This window comes from Hypanus sabinus, chromosome 10 (assembly GCF_030144855.1).
Source record: "Hypanus sabinus isolate sHypSab1 chromosome 10, sHypSab1.hap1, whole genome shotgun sequence".
Taxonomy (NCBI): domain Eukaryota; kingdom Metazoa; phylum Chordata; class Chondrichthyes; order Myliobatiformes; family Dasyatidae; genus Hypanus; species Hypanus sabinus.
In genome coordinates, this window is record NC_082715.1 from 110,620,522 (window position 1) to 110,639,210 (window position 18,689).

Here is an 18,689-nt window from a genome sequence, read left to right on the forward strand (position 1 = left end):
CAATACCGAACTGACTGACCCAGTGGCTGTGACCATCGACACTATACCGAACTGACTGACCCAGTGACTGTGACCATCGACACAACACAGAACTGACTGACCCAGTGACTGTGACCATCGACACAACACAGAACTGACTGACCCAGTGACTGTGACCATCGACACAATACCACCGAACTGACTGACCCAGTGACTGTGACCATTGACACAATACCGAACTGACTGACCCGGTGACTGTGACCATTGACACAACGTGGAATTGACTGACCCAGTGAGTGTGACCATCGACACAACACAGAACTGACTGACCCAGTGACTGTGACCATCGATACAACATGGAACTGACTGACCCAGTGACTGTGACCATCGACACAACATGGAACTGACTGACGCAGTGACTATGACTGTCGACACAGTACGGAACTGACTGACCCAGTGGCTGTGACCATTGACACAACGTGGAATTGACTGACCCAGTGACTGTGACTATCGACACAACACGGAACTGACTCACCCAGTGACTGTGACCATCGACACAACACAGAACTGACTGACTCAGTGACTGTGACCATCGACACAACACAGAACTGACTGACCAGTGACTGTGGCCATCGACACAACACGGAACTGACTGACTCAGTGACTGTGGCAGTGGCCATTGGCTTCTGGATTGGCTGTACTTGCCTCTGCATCTCGTAGCTGTGAACTCACTTTTGGGTATTCTGCAGTGTAATGTGTAATATTCTGTGTGTTATTTGTTTGCTTGTTCTTGGTTGCATGATTTGTTGTTATTTTTGCATATTTGATTGTCTTGTGTGTGGTTTTTCTTTAAATGAGTTCTATGATGTTTTTTATGTGGCTGCCTGCAAGAAGACAAATCTCAAGGTTGTATACTGTATATGTATCTTGATAATAAATGTACTTTGTGCTTTGAACTTTGGATTAATATTGTCACATGGACAGTGGAAAAATTGTTTTCAATGCCATTCATACAGATCTTTTCATGCAACATTGGTACAAAGTAGATGAATAACAGTGCAGAATACAGTTTACTGCAGCTAGACAATAGGTGAAAGTCATAGTGAAGTCAATTAGGGTCAAGAGTCCATTTTTCTCATACTGGAACCCCTCAGTAATCTTCTAGCCACGGGACAGAAAGTGTCCATGTGCCTGGTGGAATGTGCTTTCAGGCCTTATATCTTCTGTCTGATGGGAAGGGAGAGAAGAGGGAAGTTTGGGGTGGGTGGAAACTTTGAATATGTTGCCTGCTTTACTGAGGCAGCAAAAAGTATAGCCAAGAGTCCATGGGGAGAAAGTTGCTGAGCTGTGCGCACAACTCCCTAAGTCTCTTGTGTTTATGGGCAGAGCAGTTATCATACCAAACTGTGATGATTTTTTTGTTCTGGTGCATTGATGAAAATTGGTGAGGGTCAATTGGGAAAAGCCAAATTTCCTTAGCCTTCTGTGGAAGTTGAGGCACTAGTGAGGTTTCTTTGCCATTGCGCCAATGTGGTTGGATCAGGACAAGCTCCTGATGATAGTCACTCATAGAAATTTGAAGCTTTCAACTCTCTCAATCCATTGCCCTGCCATCCTCTCCCCTTTCTAAAGTCAGTGACCATTTCTTTTGTTTTGCTGACATTGAGGGAAAGGTTGCTGTCATATCACCGCCTTATTAAACTCATTGTTTATTTCCTGTACTCTGACTCATCAGTATTTGAGATATGGCCTACTATGGTGGTATGATCTGCAACCTTATAAATGGATTTAGAGCAGAATTGGCCATGCAGTCAAGAGTGTCTAGAGATTTAGAGCAGCGGGCTGAGGTTGCAACATGTGGTGGACCAGTGCTGAGAATACTCGTGGCAGGGATTTTGCAGCCTACCTTTATAGATTGTGTCCGCTGGTCAGGAAGTTAAGGATCCAGCTGCAAAGAGAGTAGTTGAGCACCAGATTTAGGAGTCTGGAGGTGAATTTGCTTGGAATTATAGTTTGAAGGTGGAGCTGTAGTCAATAAACAATAGTTTAGAATAGGTATCTTCATAGTTCCAGAATGAATATAGGGCCTGGAAGATGGTATCTTCCATAGACCTGCTTCAGTGGTAGTGGAATTGTAATAGGTCGAGTTTGTCTGGAGGTAATGCATGCCATGACCTTGGGAAGCCTTTTAGAATGATGGATGTCAAGCCATGGGACAGTTGTCATTAAAGCATGTTACTTTATTTTCTTGGGTACCAGACTGAGAATGATCTTCTTAAAAAAGGAGAGAACCTGAAATTGAAACAGGGAGAGGGCAAAATGTCTGCAAATACCCCGGTCCACTGATTTTTCCCAGGATCTGAGGATATGGCCAGGGGTTTCATCTGGGCAGATGCTTTCCACAGTGTCACTCTCCGAAAGTCTGACCTTAGGTCCGCAATGGTGATTGTGTATGAGGTGCATTGGTCGTAACATTCCAGCCCCCTTCTGTGCATAGATTACTTTAAGTTAATTGGGAAGGAATGCACCTTTTGAAATTTTGCACAATTTTCAAAAGGCTTTTGACAAGGTCCCACACAGGAGATTAGTGTGCAAACTTAAAGCACACGGTATTGGGGGTATGGTATTGATGTGGATAGAGAATTGGTTGGCAGACAAGAAGCAAAGAGTTGAGAGTAAACGGGACCTTTTCAGAATGGCAGGCAGTGACTAGTGGGGTACCGCAAGGCTCAGTGCTGGGACCCCAGTTGTTTACAATATATATTAAATGATTTAGATGAGGGAATTAAATGCAGCATCTCCAAGTTTGCGGATGACACGAAGCTGGGCGGCGATGTTAGCTGTGAGGAGGATGCAGGGTGACTTGGATAGGTTAGGTGAGTGGGCAAATTCATGGCTGATGCAATTTAATGTGGATAAATGTGAGGTTATCCACTTTGGTTGAAAGAACAGGGAAACAGATTATTATCTGAACGGTGGCCGATTCGGAAAAGGGGAGATGCAACGAGACCTGGGTGTCATTGTACACCAGTCATTGAAGGTGGGCATGCAGGTACAGCAGGCAGTGAAAAAGACAAATGGTATGTTGGTATTCATAGCAAAAGGATTTGAGTACAGGAGCAGGGAGGTTCTACTGCAGTTGTACAAGGCATTGGTGAGACTGCACCTAGAATATTGTGTGCAGTTTTGGTCCCCTAATCTGAGGAAAGACATTTTTGCCATAGAGGGAGTACAGAGAAGGATCACCAGTTTGATTGCTGGGATGGCAGGACTTTCATATGAAGAAAGACTGGATCGACTAGGCTTATACTCACTGGAATTTCGAAGATTGAGGGGGGATCTTATTGAAATGTATAAAATTCTAAAGGGATTGGACAGGCTAGATCAGGCATGGGCAAACTACGGCCCGGGGGCCATATGCGGCCCGTTAAGCTTTTTAATCCGGCCCACAGAACTTGATGAAATTATATTAATAAACCTTGTTAACGTTTTTTCCCCGCAATTCTGGCATTTTCCCAATAGATGACGCACTCTATATACATTGACCTTTGTTGAGGTGCAGCGTATTACTCCACATTTGCGCTTTACTCTTTGTTCGGCTCGACCTATTTGTGTGAACAGGCGTTCAGTGTCATGAACATCAACAAAGCCAGCCACAGATCCAAGTTAACTGACCAACACCTCAGATCCATCCTGAGAATCGCCACAACAAAACTAAATCCAGACTTTGATGCGCTGGCTAAAAAAGGGAGACCAACAACACTGTTCCCACTGAAATTAAAAATAAGTTTCTTCGTTGTGTTATGTAAAAAATGCATTTGAAAATATTTTTTTCAATAAGCCTTACATGTTACATGTCATTTCTGTTAAGTGATGGGCATGAGTAGTGCGCAGGTGCACGTACGTTCTCAAAATAAAAAATGCGCTCCAGATCAAATAACGCGCTCCGCATACTGGTGCGCTGTCACTGTTCTGTCCTTGTGCTGGTCGTTGTTGAGTTTTGGCACAGGGGACAATTGAATAAGAAGGAGCAGGACAAGTAGACCTGCATCTCCTACCATTTTTGAAATAAAGGCAGTCAGGAGGAGAGTGATGATGATAATATCTTGAAGGATAACAAAATTTTCAGTGCTTTAAAATAATAACTGTTACTATTAAAAAAAGCTGTATTTTATTCATTTAATTTTCAGTGTTTTAAAAGTCATTTCAATAAATAGCTAAATACCATGGAACTTCAAAGACTGATATTTTGTTGTAATGCATTTGTTCATTTTCAATTGAAATTAAAGCACATGTTTTCTACATATCCCATGATATTTTATTTTCTCTTATGAGATGTATTACCAAAACACTCCATCCATCTGCTCCTGGTCCGGCCCCCCTGTCAAATTTTAGGACCCTTTGTGGCCCACAAGTCAAAAAGTTTGCCCACCCCTGGGCTAGATGCAGGAAGATTGTTTCCGATGTTAGGGAAGTCCAGAACGAGGGGTCACAGTTTAAGGATAAAGGGGAAGCCTTTTGGGATCGAGATGAGGAAAAACTTTTTCACACAGAGAGTGGTGAATCTGGAATTCTCTGCCACAGGAAACAGTTGAGGCCGGTTCATTGGCTATATTTAAGAGGAAGTTAGATATGGCTCTTGTGGCTAAAGGAATCAGTGGGTATGGAGAGAAAGTAGGTACAGGGTTCTGAGTTGGATGATCAACCATGATCATACTGAATGGCAGTGCAGGCTTGAAGGGCCGAATGCCCTACTCCTGCACCTATTTTCTATGTTTCTATGTTTCACTGTTGTTAATATTGCTGCCTGACTTAGTTTTGTAGGCCTTAATTCCATTTAATCCCTGCCAGAGTTGGGACTCTATTCTGGACTGATGATTGTCCTTTGGCATCCCTGTTAGCTTTATGGAGGTCATAACTTGATTTATTGTAAAGGTCAATATTACCTAATTTGAATGCCACAGTCTTATACTTCATTAAGAAGTGGATCTCCTGGTTCACCTGTGATTTCTGGTAGGAATCACCTGGATTGTCCTCTTTAATCTCAACACACATGTTGATATGGTCCAGGATGCTAGGTACATACTCATCTAGGCTGGCTTCCGAGTCTTTGAATATGGAACAATCTGCCAAATTGAAATAGTCACTTAGAAACTCATTTTTTTTCATCGGAGAATACTGCATGATTTTCTGTACTGGATCTGCATGTTTCTGATTCAATTGGCATGCCGGGAGAAGTTGGCCAAATGGCTGGATTTACCAAAGTGTGGTCGAAGAAGGATGGGGGGGGGGCTTCAATAGGTGTCTCTGATGTGTAATTGTGGTCAAAGGTGTTTGGACCCCTGGTGGGGCACAAGACTTACAGGTAGTATTTTGGTCTAACACTCTTGAAGTTGGCCTGGTTGAAGTAACTGGCAATGATGAAGAGGGCCTCAGAATATCCTGTTTCAAGGCCTTTGATATAATTTGTGAGAGTAGGCCTCACGTCTCACTAAAGTGGGATGCAGACTGCTGTCTGTATCACTGTCAGAACTCCTGTAGGAGGTAGCATGGGCAACACTGCACTGAGCAGCCATCATGCTAAACCAAATATTCCTTTCAAACAGACTGTGAGATAAAATTTGACAAGAAACAAGATTGTGCAAATTCTTGTTGAATAATGTAATGAAAAATTGCCCATAAACATTGTAATTAACATTTCAGGGTATTTTATTTTTCTTCCCAGACTATTAAGCCTGCTGATATTGCCACTGTGCGTAAATTAGCCAAGCCACCTCACCTGATAATGAGGATTCTCGACTGTGTTCTGGTTCTCTTCCAAAAGAAAATGGACACAGTTACCATGGATCCAGAGAGGCCCTGTGTCAAGCCTTCCTGGGGCGAGTCTTTGAAGGTGACTCAATCTCTTCTAATACTGTAATGATTTTAAGGCTGATTTTAAGTACTGAATGTTATCTGACTATTTCTGAAAAAGATTTCATTAAGAAATCTTTCTTAAGTGACCTCATTTTGCCAGTGAGATGTCAGGAATGGGCAGGTTCATACCAAAGCACATTGAACCTTACCAAAAATTACAGGTATACCTGGCCAACAAGTGCATTTTCATGAAATTTAGCATTGTCAAGATGTATTTTAATTTGTTTTATAAATAACTGAAATGGACTACCCAAGGCTTAGAAGATTAGCATTTAAGAGTGTCACCCATCATTACATGTTTAATTTTGCATATGGATGTATATGTACTGGTATACAGATCTGTGTGTGTCCAGATTGGAGGCTTCCTAAATACAACTGACGAGGCGAAGTTCTCTTCCTTGCCTTAAGAAAGAATGGACCATTGAAGCCCATCAGTAAACTCAAAATTTCTTCTCCCAAAAGTGTGTCCTGTTTTTGTAACAGTCCCACAATATTTGTCAGCTTGTCAATGTTTTACAAAAGAGGTCAGCTTTTGTATTACAATTTCAAATACCAACTTCAAATAACTGAATGCAGAATTTAATGTCAAATAGGGTGGAAGATGTTAGACTTTTCAGGAGAACAGTGAAGTATAAAGTCTGGAGATAACAGTAGTCTTCAGTAGTAGCTGCTGCAAGGAAATGTCAGGGGTAGTGGTAGAATACACCTTCTGGTGCTACTTGGATGAGACTTCAGTGATGAACCTGGGGACGAAGGATGTTTCAGGTATTTAATCATCAGACACCCTCGCCCGGGCGACTCAGCCAGGGGTGATCAACCCCTGACTTGTGTTCAAGTGGTGCACTAATCCACAGATTCCCCACTCCGGATCCACAGTCACCGCGAAGCCTTTTCAGCAGATTCCAGAATGTTCTTGGTGGTTCTTCTGCACTGCAGTCCTTTTACTCCAGCGAGTTTAAGACTCTGCTATAATGAGTGGCCAGCAAAGTCCTGGTACCAAACTTCAACTGGCTCACAGTGAGTTCTCCAGCCATTGAACCCAACTTCAACTGGCTCACAGTGAGTTCTCCAGCCATTGTACCTAACGTTGACTGGCTCACAGCGAGTTCTCCAGCCATTGTACCCAATGTTGACTGGCTCACAGCGAGTTCTCCAGCCATTGTACCCAACTTTGACTGGCTCACAGTGAGCTCTCCAGCCATTGTACCCAACGTTGACTGGCTCAGAGCGAGCACTCCAGCCATTGTACCCAACGTTGACTGGCTCACAGCAAGCTCTCCAGCCATTTTTACCCAACGTTGACTGGCTCACAGCGAGCTCTCCAGCAATTGTACCCAACGTTGACTGGCTCACAGCGAGCACTCCAGCCATTGTACCCAACGTTGACTGGCTCACAGTGAGTTCTCCAGCCATTGTACCCAATGTTGACTGGCTCACAGCGAGTTCTCCAGCCATTGCACCCAATGTTGACTGGCTCACAGTGAGTTCTCCAGCCATTGTACCCAATGTTGACTGGCTCACAGCGAGCACTCCAGCCATTGTACCCAACGTTGACTGGCTCACAGCAAGCTCTCCAGCCATTGTACCCAACTTCAACTGGCTCACAGCGAGCACTCCAGCCATTGTACCCAACGTTAACTGGCTCACAGCAAACTCTCCAGCCTTTGCACCCAACATCGACTGGATCACAGTGAGTTCTCCAGCCTTTGCACCCAACATCGACTGGCTCACAGTGAGTTCTCCAGCCATTGCACCCAACTTCAACTGGCTCACAGCGAGTTCTCCAGCCATTGTACCCAACGTTGACTGGCTCACAGCGAGCTCTCCAGCCATTGCACCCAACTTCAACTGTCCCACAGCGAGTTCTCCAGCCATTGCTCCCAACTTCAACTGGCCCACAGCGAGTTCTCCAGCCATTGTACCCAACTTCAACTGGCTCACAGTGAGTTCTCCAGCCATTGCACTCAATGTTGACTGGCTCACAGTGAATTCTCCAGCCATTATACCCAATGCTGACAGGCTCGCAGCGAACTCTCCAGCCATTGTACCCAACTTCAACTGGCTCACAGCGAGCTCTCCAGCAATTGTACCCAACGTTGACTGGCTCACAGCGAGCACTCCAGCCATTGTGCCCAACGTTGACAGGCTCACAGCAAACTCTCCAGCCATTGTACCCAACTTCAACTGGCTCACAGCGAGTTCTCCAGCCATTGCACCCAATGTTGACTGGCTCACAGTGAGTTCTCCAGCCATTGTACCCAATGTTGACTGGCTCACAGCGAGCACTCCAGCCATTGTACCCAACGTTGACTGACTCACTGTGAGTTCTCCAGCCATTGTACCAAATGCTGACTGACTCACAGCGAGCTCTCCAGCCATTGTACCCAACGTTGACTGGCTCACAGAGAGCTCTCCAGCCATTGTACCCAACTTCAACTGGCTCACAGTGAGTTCTCCAGCCATTGTAACCAACTTCAACTAGCTCACAGTGAGTTCTCCAGCCATTGCATCCAAATTCAACTGGCTCACAGCGAGTTCTCCAGCCATTGTACCCAATGTTGTCTGGTTCACAGCGAGCTCTCCAGCCATTGTACCCAACGTTGACTGGCTCACAGAGAGCTCTCCAGCCATTGTACCCAACTTCAACTGGCTCACAGCGAGCTCTCCAGCCATTGTACCCAACTTCAACTGGATCACACGAGTTCTCCGGCCATTGTACCCAACGTTGACTGGCTCACAGCAAGCTCTACAGACATTGCATCCAACTTCAACTGGCTCACAGCGAGTTCTCCAGCCATTGTACCCAACTTCGACTGGCTCACAGTGAGTTCCCCAGCCATTGTACCCAATGTTGACTGGCTCACAGCGAGTTCTCCAGCCATTGTACCCAACGTTGACTGGCTCACAGCAAGCTCTCCAGCCATTGCACCCAACTTCAACTGGCTCACAGCGAGTTCTCCAGCCATTGTACCCAACGTTGACTGGCTCACAGTAAGTTCTCCAGCCATTGTACCCAATGTTGACTGGCTCACAGCGAGTTCTCCAGCCATTGTACCCAACATTGACTGGCTCACAGTGAGTTCTCCAGCCATTGTACCCAAAGTTGACTGGCTCACAGGGAGTTCTCCAGCCATTGTACCCAACGTTGACTGGCTCACAGTGAATTCTCCTGCCATTGTACCCAATGTTGACTGGCTCACAGTGAGTTCTCCAGCCTTTGTACCCAACGTTGACTGGCTCACACTGAGTTCTCCAGTCATTGCACCCAACATCGACTGGCTCACAGTGAGTTCTCCATCCACTGTACCCAATGTTGACTGGCTAACAGCGATTTCTCTAGCCATTGTACACAATGTTGACTGGCTCACAGTGAGTTCTCCAGCCATTGTACCCAACTTTGACTGGCTTACAGAGAGTTCTCTAGCCATTGTACCTAACGTCGACTGGCTCACAGCGAGCTCTCCAGCAATTGTACCCAACGTTGACTGGCTCACAGCGAGCACTCCAGCCATTATACCCAACGTTGACTGGCTCACAGCAAGCTCTCCAGCCATTGTACCCAACTTCAACTGGCTCACAGCGAGTTCTCCAGCCATTGCACCCAATGTTGACTGGCTCACAGTGAGTTCTCCAGCCATTGTACCCAATGTTGACTGGCTCACAGCGAGCACTCCAGCCATTGTACCCAACGTTGACTGGCTCACTGTGAGTTCTCCAGCCATTGTACCAAATGCTGACTGACTCACAGCGAGCTCTCCAGCCATTGTACCCAACGTTGACTGGCTCACAGAGAGCTCTCCAGCCATTGTACCCAACTTCAACTGGCTCACAGTGAGTTCTCCAGCCATTGCATGCAAATTCAACTGGCTCACAGCGAGTTCTCCAGCCATTGTACCCAATGTTGTCTGGTTCACAGTGAGTTCTCCAGCCATTGTACCCAACGTTGACTGGCTGACAGTGAGTTCTCCAGCCATTGTACCAAATGCTGACTGACTCACAGCGAGCTCTCCAGCCATTGTACCCAACGTTGACTGGCTCACAGAGAGCTCTCCAGCCATTGTACCCAACGTTGACTGGCTCACAGCGAGCACTCCAGCCATTGTACCCAACGTTGACTGGCTCACAGCAAGCTCTCCAGCCATTTTTACCCAACGTTGACTGGCTCACAGCGAGCTCTCCAGCAATTGTACCCAACGTTGACTGGCTCACAGCGAGCACTCCAGCCATTGTACCCAACGTTGACTGGCTCACAGTGAGTTCTCCAGCCATTGTACCCAATGTTGACTGGCTCACAGCGAGTTCTCCAGCCATTGCACCCAATGTTGACTGGCTCACAGTGAGTTCTCCAGCCATTGTACCCAATGTTGACTGGCTCACAGCGAGCACTCCAGCCATTGTACCCAACGTTGACTGGCTCACAGCAAGCTCTCCAGCCATTGTACCCAACTTCAACTGGCTCACAGCGAGCACTCCAGCCATTGTACCCAACGTTAACTGGCTCACAGCAAACTCTCCAGCCTTTGCACCCAACATCGACTGGATCACAGTGAGTTCTCCAGCCTTTGCACCCAACATCGACTGGCTCACAGTGAGTTCTCCAGCCATTGCACCCAACTTCAACTGGCTCACAGCGAGTTCTCCAGCCATTGTACCCAACGTTGACTGGCTCACAGCGAGCTCTCCAGCCATTGCACCCAACTTCAACTGTCCCACAGCGAGTTCTCCAGCCATTCCTCCCAACTTCAACTGGCCCACAGCGAGTTCTCCAGCCATTGTACCCAACTTCAACTGGCTCACAGTGAGTTCTCCAGCCATTGCACTCAATGTTGACTGGCTCACAGTGAATTCTCCAGCCATTATACCCAATGCTGACAGGCTCGCAGCGAACTCTCCAGCCATTGTACCCAACTTCAACTGGCTCACAGCGAGCTCTCCAGCAATTGTACCCAACGTTGACTGGCTCACAGCGAGCACTCCAGCCATTGTACCCAACGTTGACTGGCTCACAGCAAACTCTCCAGCCATTGTACCCAACTTCAACTGGCTCACAGCGAGTTCTCCAGCCATTGCACCCAATGTTGACTGGCTCACAGTGAGTTCTCCAGCCATTGTACCCAATGTTGACTGGCTCACAGCGAGCACTCCAGCCATTGTACCCAACGTTGACTGACTCACTGTGAGTTCTCCAGCCATTGTACCAAATGCTGATTGACTCACAGCGAGCTCTCCAGCCATTGTACCCAACGTTGACTGGCTCACAGAGAGCTCTCCAGCCATTGTACCCAACTTCAACTGGCTCACAGTGAGTTCTCCAGCCATTGTAACCAACTTCAACTGGCTCACAGTGAGTTCTCCAGCCATTGCATCCAAATTCAACTGGCTCACAGCGAGTTCTCCAGCCATTGTACCCAATGTTGTCTGGTTCACAGCGAGCTCTCCAGCCATTGTACCCAACGTTGACTGGCTCACAGAGAGCTCTCCAGCCATTGTACCCAACTTCAACTGGCTCACAGCGAGCTCTCCAGCCATTGTACCCAACTTCAACTGGATCACACGAGTTCTCCGGCCATTGTACCCAACGTTGACTGGCTCACAGCAAGCTCTACAGACATTGCATCCAACTTCAACTGGCTCACAGCGAGTTCTCCAGCCATTGTACCCAACTTCGACTGGCTCACAGTGAGTTCCCCAGCCATTGTACCCAATGTTGACTGGCTCACAGCGAGTTCTCCAGCCATTGTACCCAACGTTGACTGGCTCACAGTGAGTTCTCCAGCCATTGTACCCATTGTTGACTGGCTCACAGCGAGTTCTCCAGCCATTGCACCCAACTTCAACTGGCTCACAGTGAGTTCTCCAGCCATTGTACCCAACGTTGACTGGCTCACAGCAAGCTCTCCAGCCATTGCACCCAACTTCAACTGGCTCACAGCGAGTTCTCCAGCCATTGTACCCAACGTTGACTGGCTCACAGTAAGTTCTCCAGCCATTGTACCCAATGTTGACTGGCTCACAGCGAGTTCTCCAGCCATTGTACCCAACGTTGACTGGCTCACAGTGAGTTCTCCAGCCATTGTACCCAACGTTGACTGGCTCACAGGGAGTTCTCCAGCCATTGTACCCAACGTTGACTGGCTCACAGTGAATTCTCCTGCCATTGTACCCAATGTTGACTGGCTCACAGTGAGTTCTCCAGCCTTTGTACCCAACGTTGACTGGCTCACACTGAGTTCTCCAGTCATTGCACCCTACATCGACTGGCTCACAGTGAGTTCTCCATCCACTGTACCCAATGTTGACTGGCTAACAGCGATTTCTCTAGCCATTGTACACAATGTTGACTGGCTCACAGTGAGTTCTCCAGCCATTGTACCCAATGTTGACTGGCTCACAGCAAGTTCTCCAGCCATTGCACCCAATGTTGACTGGCTCACAGTGAGTTCTCCAGCCATTGTACCCAATGTTGACTGGCTCACAGCGAGCACTCCAGCCATTGTACCCAACGTTGACTGGCTCACAGCAAGCTCTCCAGCCATTGTACCCAACTTCAACTGGCTCACAGCGAGCACTCCAGCCATTGTACCCAACGTTAACTGGCTCACAGCAAACTCTCCAGCCTTTGCACCCAACATCGACTGGATCACAGTGAGTTCTCCAGCCTTTGCACCCAACATCGACTGGCTCACAGTGAGTTCTCCAGCCATTGCACCCAACTTCAACTGGCTCACAGCGAGTTCTCCAGCCATTGTACCCAACGTTGACTGGCTCACAGCGAGCTCTCCAGCCATTGCACCCAACTTCAACTGTCCCACAGCGAGTTCTCCAGCCATTGCTCCCAACTTCAACTGGCCCACAGCGAGTTCTCCAGCCATTGTACCCAACTTCAACTGGCTCACAGTGAGTTCTCCAGCCATTGCACTCAATGTTGACTGGCTCACAGTGAATTCTCCAGCCATTATACCCAATGCTGACAGGCTCGCAGCGAACTCTCCAGCCATTGTACCCAACTTCAACTGGCTCACAGCGAGCTCTCCAGCAATTGTACCCAATGTTGACTGGCTCACAGCGAGCACTCCAGCCATTGTACCCAACGTTGACTGGCTCACAGCAAACTCTCCAGCCATTGTACCCAATGTTGACTGGCTCACAGTGAGTTCTCCAGCCATTGTACCCAATGTTGACTGGCTCACAGCGAGCACTCCAGCCATTGTACCCAACGTTGACTGACTCACTGTGAGTTCTCCAGCCATTGTACCAAATGCTGACTGACTCACAGCGAGCTCTCCAGCCATTGTACCCAACGTTGACAGGCTCACAGAGAGCTCTCCAGCCATTGTACCCAACGTTGACTGGCTCACAGCGAGCACTCCAGCCATTGTACCCAACGTTGACTGGCTCACAGCAAGCTCTCCAGCCATTTTTACCCAACGTTGACTGGCTCACAGCGAGCTCTCCAGCAATTGTACCCAACGTTGACTGGCTCACAGCGAGCACTCCAGCCATTATACCCAACGTTGACTGGCTCACAGCAAGCTCTCCAGCCATTGTACCCAACTTCAACTGGCTCACAGCGAGTTCTCCAGCCATTGCACCCAATGTTGACTGGCTCACAGTGAGTTCTCCAGCCATTGTACCCAATGTTGACTGGCTCACAGCGAGCACTCCAGCCATTGTACCCAACGTTGACTGGCTCACTGTGAGTTCTCCAGCCATTGTACCAAATGCTGACTGACTCACAGCGAGCTCTCCAGCCATTGTACCCAACGTTGACTGGCTCACAGAGAGCTCTCCAGCCATTGTACCCAACTTCAACTGGCTCACAGTGAGTTCTCCAGCCATTGCATGCAAATTCAACTGGCTCACAGCGAGTTCTCCAGCCATTGTACCCAATGTTGTCTGGTTCACAGTGAGTTCTCCAGCCATTGTACCCAACGTTGACTGGCTGACAGTGAGTTCTCCAGCCATTGTACCAAATGCTGACTGACTCACAGCGAGCTCTCCAGCCATTGTACCCAACGTTGACTGGCTCACAGAGAGCTCTCCAGCCATTGTACCCAACTTCAACTGGCTCACAGCGAGCTCTCCAGCCATTGTACCCAACGTTGACTGGCTCACAGAGAGCTCTCCAGCCATTGTACCCAACTTCAACTGGCTCACACGAGTTCTCCGGCCATTGTACCCAACGTTGACTGGCTCACAGCAAGCTCTACAGACATTGCATCCAACTTCAACTGGCTCACAGCGAGTTCTCCAGCCATTGTACCCAACTTCGACTGGCTCACAGTGAGTTCTCCAACCATTGCACCCAACATCGACTAGCTCACAGTGAGTTCTCCAGCCATTGTACCCAACGTTGACTGGCTGACAGTGAGTTCTCCAGCCATTGTACCAAATGCTGACTGACTCACAGCGAGCTCTCCAGCCATTGTACCCAACGTTGACTGGCTCACAAAGAGCTCTCCAGCCATTGTACCCAACTTCAACTGGCTCACAGCGAGCTCTCCAGCCATTGTACCCAACGTTGACTGGCTCACAGAGAGCTCTCCAGCCATTGTACCCAACTTCAACTGGCTCACACGAGTTCTCCGGCCATTGTACCCAACGTTGACTGGCTCACAGCAAGCTCTACAGACATTGCACCCAACTTTGACTGGCTCACAGCGAGTTCTCCAGCCTTTGTACCTAACATTGACTGGCTCACAGCGAGTTCTCCAGCCATTGTACCCAATGTTGACTGGCTCACAGCGAGCTCTCCAGCCATTGTACCCAACGTTGACTGGCTCACAGTGAGTTCTCCAGCCATTGTACCCAACGTTGACTGGCTCACAGTGAGTTCTCCAGCCATTGTACCCAACATTGACTGCCTCACAGCGAGCTCTCCAGCCATTGTACCCAACATCAACTGGCTCACAGCGAGTTCTCCAGCCATCGTACCCAACTTCAACTGGCTCACAGTGAGTTCCCCAGCCATTGTACCCAATGTTGACTGGCTCACAGCGAGCACTCCAGCCATCGTACCCAACTTCAACTGGCTCACAGAGAGTTCTCCAGCAATTGTACCCAATGTTGACTGGCTCACAGTGAGTTCTCCAGCCATTGTACCCAATGCTGACTGACTCACAGTGAGTTCTCCAGCCATCGTACCCAACGTTGACTGGCTCACAGTGAGTTCTCCAGCCATTGTACCCAATGCTGACTGACTCACAGTGAGTTCTCCAGCCATTGTACCCAACTTCAACTGGCTCACAGTGAGTTCTCCAGCCATTGTACCTAACGTTGACTGGCTTACAGTGAGTTCTCTAGCCATTGTACCTAACGTCGACTGGCTCACAGCGAGCTCTCCAGCAATTGTACCCAACGTTGACTGGCTCACAGCGAGCACTCCAGCCATTATACCCAACGTTGACTGGCTCACAGCAAGCTCTCCAGCCATTGTACCCAACTTCAACTGGCTCACAGCGAGTTCTCCAGCCAATGCACCCAATGTTGACTGGCTCACAGTGAGTTCTCCAGCCATTGTACCCAATGTTGACTGGCTCACAGCGAGCACTCCAGCCATTGTACCCAACGTTGACTGGCTCACTGTGAGTTCTCCAGCCATTGTACCAAATGCTGACTGACTCACAGCGAGCTCTCCAGCCATTGTACCCAACGTTGACTGGCTGACAGTGAGTTCTCCAGCCATTGTACCCAACTTCAACTGGCTCACAGTGAGTTCTCCAGCCATTGCATGCAAATTCAACTGGCTCACAGCGAGTTCTCCAGCCATTGTACCCAATGTTGTCTGGTTCACAGTGAGTTCTCCAGCCATTGTACCCAACGTTGACTGGCTGACAGTGAGTTCTCCAGCCATTGTACCAAATGCTGACTGACTCACAGCGAGCTCTCCAGCCATTGTACCCAACGTTGACTGGCTCACAGAGAGCTCTCCAGCCATTGTACCCAACTTCAACTGGCTCACAGCGAGCTCTCCAGCCATTGTACCCAACGTTGACTGGCTCACAGAGAGCTCTCCAGCCATTGTACCCAACTTCAACTGGCTCACACGAGTTCTCCGGCCATTGTACCCAACGTTGACTGGCTCACAGCAAGCTCTACAGACATTGCATCCAACTTCAACTGGCTCACAGCGAGTTCTCCAGCCATTGTACCCAACTTCGACTGGCTCACAGTGAGTTCTCCAACCATTGCACCCAACATCGACTGGCTCACAGTGAGTTCTCCAGCCATTGTACCCAACGTTGACTGGCTGACAGTGAGTTCTCCAGCCATTGTACCAAATGCTGACTGACTCACAGCGAGCTCTCCAGCCATTGTACCCAACGTTGACTGGCTCACAGAGAGCTCTCCAGCCATTGTACCCAACTTCAACTGGCTCACAGCGAGCTCTCCAGCCATTGTACCCAACGTTGACTGGCTCACAGAGAGCTCTCCAGCCATTGTACCCAACTTCAACTGGCTCACACGAGTTCTCCGGCCATTGTACCCAACGTTGACTGGGTCACAGCAAGCTCTACAGACATTGCATCCAACTTCAACTGGCTCACAGCGAGTTCTCCAGCCATTGTACCCAACTTCGACTGGCTCACAGTGAGTTCTCCAACCATTGCACCCAACATCGACTGGCTCACACTGAGTTCTCCAGCCATTGTACCCAACGTTGACTGGCTCACAGTGAGTTCTCCAGCCATTGCACCCAACTTTGAATGGCTCACAGTGAGTTCTCCAGCCTTTGTACCTAACATTGACTGGCTCACAGCGAGTTCTCCAGCCATTGTACCCAATGTTGACTGGCTCACAGCGAGCTCTCCAGCCATTGTACCCAACGTTGACTGGCTCACAGTGAGTTCTCCAGCCATTGTACCCAACGTTGACTGGCTCACAGTGAGTTCTCCAGCCATTGTACCCAACATTGACTGCCTCACAGCGAGCTCTCCAGCCATTGTACCCAACATCAACTGGCTCACAGCGAGTTCTCCAGCCATCGTACCCAACTTCAACTGGCTCACCGAGAGTTCTCCAGCAATTGTACCCAATGTTGACTGGCTCACTGTGAGTTCTCCAGCCATTGTACCCAATGTTGACTGGCTCACAGCGAGCTCTCCAGCCATTGTACCCAACGTTGACTGGCTCACAGTGAGTTCTCCAGCCATTGTACCCAACGTTGACTGGCTCACAGTGAGTTCTCCAGCCATTGTACCCAACATTGACTGCCTCACAGCGAGCTCTCCAGCCATTGTACTCAACATCAACTGGCTCACAGCGAGTTCTCCAGCCATCGTACCCAACTTCAACTGGCTCACAGAGAGTTCTCCAGCAATTGTACCCAATGTTGACTGGCTCACTGTGAGTTCTCCAGCCATTGTACCCAACGTTGACTGGCTCACAGTGAGTTCTCCAGCCATTGTACCCAATGCTGACTGACTCATAGTGAGTTCTCCAGCCATTGTACCCAACTTCAACTGGCTCACAGTGAGTTCTCCAGCCATTGTACCCAACGTTGACTGGGTCACAGCAAGCTCTACAGACATTGCATCCAACTTCAACTGGCTCACAGCGAGTTCTCCAGCCATTGTACCCAACTTCGACTGGCTCACAGTGAGTTGTCCAACCATTGCACCCAACATCGACTGGCTCACATTGAGTTCTCCAGCCATTATACCCAACGTTGACTGGCTCACAGTGAGTTCTCCAGCCATTCTACCCAACGTTGTCTGGCTCACAGCGAGTTCTCCAGCCATTGTACCCAATGTTGACTGGCTCACAGTGAGTTCTCCAGCCATTGTACCCAACGTTGATTGGCTCACAGTGAGTTCTCCAGCCATTGCACCCAGTGTTGACTGGCTCACAGCAAGCTCTCCAGCCATTGTACCCAACGTTGACTGGCTCAAAGCAAGCTCTCCAGCCATTGTACCCAATGTTGACTGGCTCACAGTGAGTTCTCCAGCCATTGCACCCAATGTTGACTGGCTCACTGCATGCTCTCCAGCCATTGCACCCAACTTCGACTGGCTCACAGTGAGATCTCCAGCCATTGTACCCATTGTTGACTGGCACACAGTGAGTTCTCCAGCCATTGTACCCAATGTTGACTGGCTCACAGCGACTTCTCCAGCTATTGTACCCAATGTTGACTGGCTCACAGTGAGTTCTCCAGCAATTGTACCCAACTTTGGGTGGCTCACAGTGAGTTCTCCAGCCATTGTACCCAACGTTGACTGGCTCACAGTGAGTTCTCCAGCCATTGTACCCAACTTCAACTGGCTCACAGCGAGTTCTCCAGCCATTGCACCCAACATTGACTGGCTCACAGTGAATTCTCCAGCCATTATACCCAATGCTGACAGGCTCGCAGCGAACTCTCCAGCCATTGTACCCAACTTCAACTGGCTCACAGCGAGTTCTCCAGCCATTGTACACAACGTTGACTGGCTCACAGTGAGTTCTCCAGCCATTGTACCCAATGTTGACTGGCTCATAGCGAGTTCTCCAGCCATTGTACCCAATGTTGACTGGCTCACAGCGAGTTCTCCAGCCATTGTACCCAATGTTGACTGGCTCACAGCGAGTTCTCCAGCCTTTGTACCCAACATTGACTGGCTCACACTGAGTTCTCCAGTCCTTGCACCCAACATCGACAGGCTCACAGTGAGTTCTCCAGCCACTGTACCCAATGTTGACAGGCTCACAGCGATTTCTCTAGCCATTGTACACAATGTTGACTGGCTCACAGTGAGTTCTCCAGCCATTGTACGCAACTTTGACTGGCTCACAGTGAGTTCTCTAGCCATTGT

At 48.8% G+C, this 18,689-nt stretch overlaps 1 protein-coding gene across 1 annotated transcript in view; it reads left to right on the forward strand.

Annotated features, from left to right (window-relative positions):
• LOC132401347 (dynein axonemal heavy chain 8-like) overlaps positions 1 to 18,689 on the forward strand; it is a 674,688-nt gene that overhangs the window by 454,340 nt on the left and 201,659 nt on the right. The window contains exon 67 of the mRNA XM_059983476.1: positions 5,705 to 5,872. Coding sequence (XP_059839459.1) covers positions 5,705 to 5,872 — 168 coding nt within the window. The remainder of the gene's footprint in view (positions 1 to 5,704; positions 5,873 to 18,689) is intronic.